The sequence below is a fragment of the Drosophila simulans genome, chromosome 3L (assembly GCF_016746395.2).
Source record: "Drosophila simulans strain w501 chromosome 3L, Prin_Dsim_3.1, whole genome shotgun sequence".
In the NCBI taxonomy this organism is placed as follows: domain Eukaryota; kingdom Metazoa; phylum Arthropoda; class Insecta; order Diptera; family Drosophilidae; genus Drosophila; species Drosophila simulans.
In genome coordinates, this window is record NC_052522.2 from 19,249,974 (window position 1) to 19,261,280 (window position 11,307).

The 11,307-nt window shown below is 42.5% G+C and overlaps 1 protein-coding gene across 4 annotated transcripts; it reads right to left on the minus strand.

Annotated features, from left to right (window-relative positions):
- Window positions 1-807: 807 nt before the first annotated feature.
- Window positions 808-4,971, minus strand: LOC27207007. 4 transcript variants are annotated; one of them, XR_005544019.2, is made up of 3 exons: window positions 4,015-4,971; window positions 1,604-3,655; window positions 808-1,404 (listed from the first exon to the last, which is right to left on the minus strand). XR_005544019.2 is itself a non-coding variant. In XM_039293766.2 (2 exons), exons 1-2 carry the CDS (start codon window positions 1,881-1,883, stop codon window positions 1,283-1,285), a joined length of 405 nt encoding a protein of 134 aa, XP_039149700.1. In that variant the 5' UTR covers window positions 1,884-2,139; the 3' UTR covers window positions 808-1,282. The 4 variants fall into 4 exon arrangements, 2 of the variants coding, with proteins under 2 accessions (XP_039149700.1, XP_016032521.2); XM_039293766.2 differs by lacking the exon at window positions 4,015-4,971 and having other exon boundaries at window positions 808-1,407; window positions 1,604-2,139; XM_016182772.3 differs by lacking the exon at window positions 4,015-4,971 and having other exon boundaries at window positions 1,604-2,135.
- Window positions 4,972-11,307: the final 6,336 nt, after the last annotated feature.

Sequence of the window (11,307 nt, forward strand, 5' to 3'; positions counted from 1 at the left end):
AGTTAAATCTTCATAAAATTTGACGAACAATAGGAAATTATAAAAAAAAGAGCGCACTGAATGTTTCGAAATATTTGTTGTCCAAATCCTTTAGATTTCTACTAAAGAGTGTTGCACAAACATTTTACAAATGCGTACAGGGTGAAAAAATTTGAGTAAACAAAACAGCTTCTAAATCGAGTCAAAATCGAGTGACAGTTGAGTAAGATTTAGTGGCTAGATAAAATGTCTTCAACGTTTCGCAGAGTATACCTATACTGTACTATACCTATATATAAACAACTTTAAACCACATCGAAATGACCACAAAGTATCTTGGCCATTATCAAAACTGTACCAGCTGCCTGGTAAAATTAAGCCGAAAACTTTTCCATCAATCGCACACCGATCCGAGCACATGCGACCAAAGAGACAAGGCGATTCATTTCCCCTAACAAAAAATCAGTACACCTTTAAAAAGACATATATGTTCAAATATATTACCTTTTTTAATATTGTGACATCGTTTCTAATTTTATTATTTTCTATTTTTTTTATTTTCTATTATTAATTATTAATTTTTTTAATTTCTGTAACAGTATATGCTCGTAGAGTAAATGGGGTACCATCGACGTCAAAAACTGTCACGCCCACTGTTTTGGAAATAGTTTGACTTGTCAATTTTATATCGATATGCCATTAAATGCTGGGCATGCTCCTCTTACGTACACAGAACACAAACAGAAATAACCCTAAATGAGAATATGAGTTCCTTTAATTATTAAATTACAATTACTAAAATGAAACGTTGAGAATTTTTTCTTTTTGTTATGTGTTCAAAATTGCGTTTTCCTCTAGCTGAGTAACGGGTATCTGATAGTCGAGGATTGGTTTCTGTCTTGTTGTAACTGAAAATAGGATGCGTATAATGGGAGTTAGAATCCGTTTATGCAAATTACAAACTTCTTGCTGATAACCATGTATCGCATTATATAAAAGCATAGTTTTACTCATCATTTTTTTCTGTGTTTGAGCGAAGGTCCAGCAACAACCCACTTGGTCCAAGTCCACTGCCTCCTTGCCACTTTCTCTGCACCTTTCTTTCGAATCAATCTCGACCCGAATGAGCCACTTGAGAGCGATGACCAGCCAAAAAGCGGCAAAATAATGAGCAAGTCGAGTTGGGGTTTTACAAAAATAGACCCCCCCATACTCGGTTGATTCACTGGGCGTCTTTGATTACGACGAGGGTCAGGGACCACTGGCAGCATCGCTCTTTTTGTGGCACTAGAACTGTGGCTATTCAAATCACCGGCGAGCCGAAGGCAACGCAATGGACATGTGGGCTTTTGTTCTGGCAGCATTTCTCCTGATTGTAAGCCGGAGATTTATCGCGTGCTGGATGGGGATGAGGGGCATCAAAACCTGCTTGTAACGTCATAAAATCGAGATAAATTATTTAATTTTCGATTTCCTAAAACCATTAAGCAATGGCAGAAGAGCCCGACGCCTAGCTACCCCATAACCAAGAGCAAGATGCCGAGTCATACCAGGAGAGACAATCACAATCTGCTGGCCCTTATATAAAGAGTGTATATATGTGCACATATATAGACGGGTATACCTGAATATAATGATGGTTCGATGCTGCGCTGCCTCCGCTGACCGCTGGCTGCTGCATCCACTGCAGAGACGAAGGATGTGGATAGGGCACAGGCACACATGCATACGCCTACCTGGACACAGGTAGCTCGGCCTCCGCAGGTAAGCAACTCTTTGGCCCGGCAAATACAGATTCCTCGGCGCGTTACTTGTTGCAAACAAGCGCTGAGGGCTGAGGAGGGGGACAGCACCACAGACTGAACCGGCTGCCCCTGCCCCATGCTGGGCACCACCGGCCACATTTAGCAGCGTCATGATCATCAGGGCCCAGGCACCGGGCACTGGGCACTAGGGACTCATGACCAAAGCCAGCCGGACCGGACCGGACTGGATAGGGATTGGGCCCGAGATTGGTTTGGCTCTGCAGCGGAAAGATGCAACATCGGTCAGCTTCAGGGCTGCAGCATCATGGTATTAAAAGGTGACTAGTTATCAATTTGGGATATATGTTTTGCTGCTTTGGTTTGTTAATACAAATTAAAATAAAATATATCTTAAAAATATCTGTATTAAAATATTTTATTAAAGTTTCCACGTACAACTAATTTCGTTAATTTATTTTATGACCCAAATACTTGCAAATTAAATTATTTAGCGTTGCCATTCTCTGAACATACATATATGAATGAATATATATACGTATATATATAAAATATAAAAATTTTGCTAACAAAAAGAGATTGATTCACTGATGGAAATCACCTGTGAATTGCGGTCCATCCCTGGACCAATTGCAGCTGCCTGTAAGCCGAATCGAGTGACTTGGCACTTGGCATCCTTAGTCCCTTCCTTCGAAATGTTACTTTTTTGTGTTGCTTATTTTTTTCCTACCCTTCACTCACTCACACTCGCCCACAGATGCACCATCTCTGGAGTTGGGCCCACTCTTTCTTTTCGTATTCCCCCTTTTTTTGTGTGTTTTTGATTTTCTTTTGGAAACGACAAACCGGCCGGCATTATTTTTAGAATTTTCAGTCAAACTTGTTACCAGGCTGGGGCGAAACTGGCTTCGGGGCTGCAACAAAAACAAAAACAGCCAGCAGCCAGCAAAAATGCAATGATCTTGTTCCCATTCCACGTCTTTTGTCTCTCCCCGTATAACCAAAAAGGTGACTTTGTCTCAGTCCCCCGCCTTATGGCCGCCATACGTATATGTGTAGCCATATGTATCTGGGTATCTTTGTATCTGTGGCTCGGCATTGTTACTGTTCTCTGACTTTTGGGGTCCGAAAACCCGAATGCTGCTCGAAAATTGTATCGATCTTGGCCATTTGCCGGTGGAAGTTCGGGTTTGGGTTCCACAGCCACCTTTTGTGTTCTTCCTCTTTCACGCAGCATCATCATGATCTCGGTGATCATTATAATGCCCATGCCCATGCCAATGCCGATGCCGATGCCGATGCCGAACAGGGGGGTACAGTTTCGCTCCGAACTGAAAAGTCATCATTTTGATTCTCTCTTTTTCAGAGGCTGCTGGTTTGGTTGGTTTCGCCGCACGGCCGCTTTCTTTCGGGTTCGGATTCAGATTCGGATTCGGTTCAGATTTGAAGTCGAGTTCAGGCCTTGGTTAATTTATTTTTATTTTCATTTCATTAATTTGGGTTCTGCTTTTAATTGAACGTTGTTCTCACTCGCCTCCCCAATCAGATTATTGACTCGCGGGTTCTCGCCGCCATCCAGTTCCCCATTTGATGTGGCCATAGTCTGCTCTCTGTGTAGGAGATTATTCAAATTGGGCATAGACAGAGGCCTTTGTCTTGGCCCAAACATGTTTGGTTTAATGAGTTTTATTAGTTCTGGCTCCGGCTGAATAGGGTTTTTCGGACGGAGAGTGTAAATATGGCCCCGACCATTGGCTATGCGTATGCTTTTAGAGGGGCCTAAGTGAGCTCCCACCCCAGGGGCTTGGCTCCGCTAGTTGGACCAACTGGTTTCCAGTGGTATATGCTTATTAACCTGGTCATTTGGAGATCTCGGACAATGGCCAGTCCGGGTCTTTGAATTGTGAAATGATCTGGAAATCGATAGAGCCTCAAAGTGAATGGATTCTATGTTTTAATGTTGAGAAACTTGTTTGAGACTCAGAGAACTTAGCTGGGTATATGGTAGTCGGTATATGTTAATCCTAAAAGGTAAAATGTTAATGTTATGACTAATATAAGTTCTTCAAATTTGATATGTTTCTTTATTGATTTTTATCTACTTTTATCTACTTTTTATCTACATTCAAGAAAGCATTTGGCATGCTGAAAACAATGTATCTTTCAGTTCTAATTCCCAAACAGTACTGCTCAGTTAATGCTGCTAATTTTAAAATTATTTAGCTCTGCCACCAAATACGATGCCCGGGCAGGCCCCTAAGCAATTAATTACCCATCCACCGATAAGATCTCCGGCAAACTGTCGTCCGAGAGCTTCGGGCCCAGAACCTTACACTTTCCCACAATGGCCGCGACAGAAAGGCAAACAAAACTTTTGACATATTTATATATCCATAACTGTGTGCGCAAAAAGTCAAATATTTTCTCTGCACGTTCCCAGCGGCGGAGGCAGAAAGGCGGCAAATGAGCAAACCCCAACTCATCTCACGTTTGCTTGGCAGGCAGACAAATCGGGAGGTCGCAACGTTGGCAAACAATGCAAATTTCCAAACCGAAGTCAGCGAGATGCAAGTGAATGAGTAGGAGAGAGCTAGTCAGAGAGAGAGAGAAAGAGTGGTAAAGAGGGAAGGGGAGAAGCCTCCTCCTTGCCGCGTCATAATGTCAATAGGTTATGGGCAAGTTCGTTGCCTAAGTCTTTCGTTTTCGAATGTTAGTCAGCCGCAAAAGCCCCTAATCACTTAATCATTTTTTCCAGCGAAATTATCCAAACGGTGGGCGAAATGCGAATAAAGCTGAAAAATGTGTGTCAGCCTCTAAATCTGTGGGTGCACTCGAGTCTCTGGCTTTCTAAATAAATTGCTAACCATATCCGCCAACAAAAAACTACATTTCAATCTCTGACTCACTGCAGCGATTGCTTATTTCTACACGATTCCTGTCCGATTATTGCGGTTTTGCTTGTCTACGATTTAAAATTCCTGGGCCTACCGCTAAATAGCCCGCCCCCGAAAAAGTCCCCCCCAAAAAGAGGAAAATAAAAACGAAACCCAAGCAATTTGATCTTTAAATTTAAGCACGTTTAAATCAAAAGAGCAACGGACACAACTACACATGGACATATCTCTGGCTTGAAAGCCAAAAGCCTTGCGTGCCTGGGCCTTGTACATGAAATACATAAATACCTAAATATACATATATATATCTCTATACATAGTCTTCAATCCCACACAGACAACAACAACAGCAAAGAGTTTGAGCCCCAACAGCAAAAAGCCAAGTCCAGCAACAAAAACCACACGGTTGACTTTGTGAAATTCGAAAGGCGGCAGCGTTGCCTTCACCACTCTCCACCGCCCCCCTTCCCCTTCGGTTCGAGCAACTCACCTCCTTCACTTGGCCATTATGTACTTTAAATTGAAATTCAATTGACTTCTTTTATGATGGCAAACGGGCGTCGTCGGCCACGCCAAAAAAATACAAAAAAAACACGAAGAAATCAAGAAAAAAATTAAACAAGGAGAAAAAACCGAAAAACGTGCCAAGGGAACTGCTCACGTATCGCTCAAAAGGGGAGCTAGTGCCTCCGCTGGTCTTCTGGAACAGTGGGGCAAACCCTGGATGGAGCTACGCCCCTGACTTTTGCCATTTGCCTGGCAACTTTAACGGCCATTTCTTTGCTGTTGGCTGTCGCTGTTGTTGTAGCTGCTGCTGCTATTGATGTGGATGTTGCTGTTGTTGTCGCTGCCACGCAGCAGCAGTACACTGGGAAAAAAGTGGGTATTGGTATGGTATTGGTAAGGCAGTGACAAACTAGCTTCAAAACATTGATTTTAAGTTTGAAGTTAATTAAGAAGTACAGTACTTTTTTTTTATGATATGCATAAATTATATATCTAAGAACTTAAGAAAATTTTCTCAGTGCAACGGCAGCCGCAGCGATCGTCGTCGGACTACCTTGGTAACGTATTTTTCGACATCGCTGTTGTTTTTCTGCCAGTTTGATCTTTGCCATAAAAGTGATTTTTTTATTCTTTGCTGCTTGTTGCGTGGCCATTGCGCTACAGTTGATTGCGTGATGTACGTGGGTTCTCAGCAGCAGTTGTTCGAAATGGGTATGTTTAGGTGGGATTATTGAAACAAGTAAGGATTTGCCAGGAACAAGGGATGATCCTCGCCGGGATTTTTCCTCTGGGATTGTGCATGCCTTGAATAAAGATTATCTTGCTTTCTTTCTGTTGAAAATTTCTTCAAACAGATGTCACACCTTACGTTCCGGAAAAAAATAATAAATTTCGGAATGTCTGTTTCAAGGATTATTTTAGATTTAGTTAAGCACTGTACGAATTATAAAGATTTCATTTGGTAAAGGTAATCAACGTGTTTATTTCCCTCATTTCTAAATAAACAAAACAATAAATTGGGTTAAAAGTGATTTAATGGTCATGTACTTTTTATCGTAATAATCAAACTTAATATTATTTTACGCCCATAGTTATAGCTTATGATTTTGAATTTAATTTCCACTAGACCACGTCAATCCGTAAATGGATCTCTTGGCCGTATCCATATCTAAGATCAGCTGTTAATTTTCACACTCCTCTTTATAGAGGAGCAAGATACCCGGCTAAGTCAGATGGGCAACTTTCGGCCGACCTCCTAACTCTTGATCAAGTTTCTCTTGGCATTTGCGGGCTTCTTTCATTTTATTTTTGGGTTTTGCCGTGTTTTATTTTCTGTGGCTTTTTCGCGCTGTATATTTTTTTGGCAAAAGTCAACCAGTCAACAAATTTGTCGAAGAAAAAAAACACAACCAGAAATCGTACACTTTTATGTGCTTAACAGGGTTTCAGCTTGAATTTTTGCAACGAACTAAATCAATAGTATATTCAAATTAAAAACAACCACTAAGGAATCTTTAGATACATAAAACATGATAGTTTTTAAAGTACCATTAAGAATAAAATCTCCCATTTAACTTTCCTTATAAAGGGTGAAATACAAAATCCAATTACCAGTTTCCTTTTCAAAGTAGAGAATCAGCGTTTTAAATGTTTTTATACTCTCAAATTATCCTACGAAATTTCTGACGAAGTACACTAAACTTTTCGAATAGCTCACCCTGTATGGGTTGCTTGTAATGGCAGCTTTTATAATTTCAGCTTTCGTGCAATATAATTTTGAGCATTTTTCACCCGCATTGTTGAAATCTAAAATCAATAGCCCTAGCCACAGCCACATAGACAATCGTTAGGCAACGTCTTTCAGCCATCTATAAGTCGGTGGAGTGCCCCGTGTACGTGTGTGTGGTACATACACCTTGCCGCACCCACACATCGACGCGAAGAGAGGCCCACTCACGCACACAGTGGCACCTGGGCAAGCAGGCTTTGTACTTGTCTCCTACCCTTACCTGTCTTACCTGTGTGCCTCTCATTTGGCGGGAAATCATGGGTCGCTCGCCGCTCGCAGGGCAAAAACAAAAACCCGAAAATCAGGTAACAACGCTGCCGGCGTCGCAGTCGGCGCTACAGGTAAGCGATCGGATCATCGGCACACCAATGCAGAGGCGGCTCACACCGACGAGATACCTGGCAGCGGGCTTATGTACTGTATGGCTGCGCCGACGTCGACGTCGGACGTCTCAAGAAGCTGATCTGGAGCTCGTTTGTCGCATTTTTACCAAAACTGAATTTAGTTTAGAAGCGTTTGGCGGCGTTGAAGGTGTGTGCTAAAGCAATCCGGTGCCAGAGCCAAAATCTTGAAAAATCTCAAATCTTTGGAGACCAGAGTCGCACTTGGCCGAATCAGAGATCGAGATCAGAAAAAGCAGTGCAGTTTAGTGCCCGATTCGGTGTGAAATGCTCGGAGATCGCGCCACCACCGTTCAACACAACTCCATTTCCAAGTTCCATATTCAGTTCGTCGTTTCCTCTCCAGCCTCAAGATATCTGGGTATGTCATTTGCATTCGCAGCTGTTTGATATAACCCCACAGGCACACACGCACACTCGCACACACTCGCACACACTCACACACACCAGCGTTCGAATATATAATAGAAGGTACGTATAGTAGATCGTGAGCAAATTCTTTAGACATCCGGCTCTGTAGGAGCGACACACGCTTGCAGAATTTTCAATAGCGCTATCGTCATCTACCTCATCTCATATGCACGGTAAACTCTTGATTTTCTGGCTTGGGCCGCAGAAAACGTGTTCCGCGGCAACTCGAAATCGATTTGGTAATCAGCTTCCTATATGTACATATATGCTAAGATCTGCGATCTAGGCCTAGGCAAAGTCTCCGCTTTCGGCTCTTTTGTGGCCCCAATCGGCGGCGGCATCTCGCCCAGTCGAATAGCTCCATTTGAATATGCTGATGCTATAGTACATACCCCTCCATTTCTCGTGATGTGTGATTTGTTCTTGGAACTATTTGACTACGAGTTGCGGTCAGCGACTAGGCGTCAACTCGCATCTATATTTGGTATGGATATTATGTTGATTCTGTCATTTACGTCACCGCCTCGAGTCGGGAGATTCGTTGGGATTGGCTTATATGGTGAGATCTATCTCCAGGTGTACTCACCGCAAGTGCAAAGAAGAAAATTCAATGGAAGGCTGTATAGAAACAGTCACTAGCTGAGTGCATCACAGATGGCTATTAATTCAAGATTTGCCTGGAGAGCGAAAATCAGGGAACTTTGCATTGCTCACCGACTTATAATATAACTGCCATGGGATTCATGGTACCTTTGCAGATAATATACCTATTCCCCACTTGAATCTTAGGCAAATACGTGGGTTAGCTTCCTCTCCTGAAGCGTAGACCTTTGCTAACTAATATAAGTTGGCATTGTGTAACTAACTAGCTTTAAGAACCCTTCATTAAGCCAGTTAGCGTTTCATCTGGATCTGGTACTGCGGCCCCAGACTTTGAATGTTTCCTAAAAGGCATTCGTACTTTAGCCTATTGAATGGATCGCGGAGCGTAAGTGGCTGGCTACTGTCGTCACACAATATACATTGCACAATTTGAGGCAGGCGCACAAAATGGTGAAGTGAAGTGGAGTGGAGTGAAGTGGAGTAGAGTAAGACAGTGAAGTAAGACATTCAGAAAATTCGCCTGGCTGCTTGGGTGCTTTTCAACATTTTCCGCCACTTTATGTTCCAGCGATTATTACCAGTAGAGAGTGGTGCACGAGTGACTATGTGTGTGAGTCGGGGCGAGGAGTTGTGGAGTCGAGCGAGGCGCATAATTGTGGGAACTTGCGTTACGGAACGCTCGTCTAGCAGGCCGTAGACTTGTAGACTTGTGGACCTAGCTAAGGCCACTCAGCCGTTCACTTGGCTTACTCACTTACTGACTTGGCCGGCGCTATAATGCCGATGCAGGTCCGAGTCCGAGTTCGAGTCCAAGCCCAAACCCAAAACCAAACCCAAACTAAACCCACCACCACCACCCAATGCCTCCGTCTTCGTCTTCGCCTTCGTCACCGTCTTGGTCACCGTCTTGGACTGCGACTATGTCTTCCGTCGTTCCAGTTACAGTCACTTGACCAACCGAAACATTGAGAATGCGATGGGAGTAAGAGTAGAGTAAGAATGGGACGGGTCTCGTTTTGGTGGGCATAATTGTTGATCGTCGTAGCGTGCATATTTATGGGAATATTTCTTGGAGCGAGGGAAAATCATTGCAGCTCCTCGCTTCTTCCCATGGCATCGAGGTTTCAATTCCGTTTCTGGTTCTGGACGAACGCGCGCTCGTCCAACTTTGACCTTTTTCCGACCATTATCTCGTTGCGCCGTCTATGCAAAATGCATACAAATTCCACGTTGCATTTCCCAATGCATTCGCAGCGGCGACGCCTGCGCAAAAAAACACACTCGTATAAGACATTAAAGCCAAAACCAAAGCAACAATGACGACATGTGTGTCTGTGGGAAATTGGATTGTGTGCGTGAGTGGGCGACAAGTCGGTGAAACGAGCAATCGAGTGAATGTCCATGGGGCTAGCGAGCACTTACCATAAATAATACACAAAATAAAAATAAACCCTGGCCAAAAAAGTGAGGAGAAATAAGCGTGCATCAAATTTAACAAAAGAGGAGGCCACTTTCCTTTCCCTTTCAACCATTTGCAGTGTTACACAACCGGCTCTATATACAGGGTGCTATGTTGTCTTTGGTTATCTAGCTGTATGAGTGATAAATAACGTCATAAAGCTAGCTTACCGAAGTTAATATTAGCGTCTGACCAGCGAAACAGCCAAAAACGAAGCCCACATTGCGTATACTTAACATTGGGGAAACACATCAAAACAAGCGTACTATTAGTATAAACCCATATGTACACATGCATGTTTATGATTTTGCAGTTTGGCTTTATGGCCAACTACTGCGGCAAGCAAGAAACGAGTAAGTTTTAGTATTTAAGTTTCGTATCTCTCCTCTGCTCTTTTGTTTTGCCTTGATTTATAGACACGACCTTTACTTGGAGTTATTTTACCCCCTGCGAACAGGAAAAGAGGTGGAAAATACAGACGCAAACAGCAGTCAATGACGTTGCTAATGAGCAGCTGATGAACACTAATTCATTGAAATCGATATGAAAGATCATTTGCAGGCAATCAAGAGAATGGTGGCAAGCTGAAAAGCTCGGATAGCAACAACATAGTTAGGAACTTTGGAGGAAAACTACTCTTAAGGCTGTCGAACTATGTGTGGAAAAGTAATGTTCGAAAATCGAATTACTTGTAAAAACCATAAAGTCGTGAAGTAAGCCAAATACATATGTATTAATAGTAATTAATAGATTGCAATAAGTTTTTATATCTACAATTCAATCGATCAGCTTGATAAAAAGGTTAATACAGCTATACATGTACACAATTGCGATTTAAACCAAAAATATAACACTTTCTAACACTATTTCAGTTTGTAAAACAGTTTAAACAGTTTTAATATTTCTCTTTCAGTTTGTAAAATACTATAAAAAGGGTGCATGTTAAATTGAAATAGTGAAATCGAAGTAATATGTTATAAATGAATATAACTTTATATCGGCATATTTACACAAAACAGCTTAAAGCATAGCATTTGGAAACAATAAACGTATACAGTAAGAGCATTTAAATGTACCTAAATATTTCTATTTGGCAAGAACGTGGCTCAGCTCGCAGCGATCTTGCTTTCACTGCCAAGTTGAAGTTCACAGATCTCGACAACTCATAGGCATATGACTAACGACGACTATGCAAATTAGTTTGGGCCATATGCCCGGTTATCGCAGACGCAAAAAAGCAAAAGCACAATTCGACATCTGTTCGTTCGGTCTGGGGCCAAAAGCAAATTGCTAAGGTGGCTCAGACGATCGTTTGGCATCGAATCGTGTGGCATTATACCGGCTGAGCATCCACTTACACTCCCGTAGCGCCAGCTCCAGCAGATATAGGGGTGATCTCTGGCTTGGATATATAGCCGATGATGTATGGTGGGAATTTCCGTGACTTTTGCCATTCGATTGGTCGGTTTCCGATCTCTCCTACAAGCTCATATAGGCGTTG

Coding starts and splice junctions, on each gene's coding strand:
- LOC27207007 (XM_039293766.2), bottom strand. CDS start 1,883: ATGTGGCCGGTGGTGCCCAGCATGGGGCAGGGGCAGCCGGTTCAGTCT. Junction 1,408..1,603: donor CGAACCATCATTATATTCAG/GTATACCCGTCT, acceptor TGACGTTACAAG/CAGGTTTTGATGCCCCTCAT.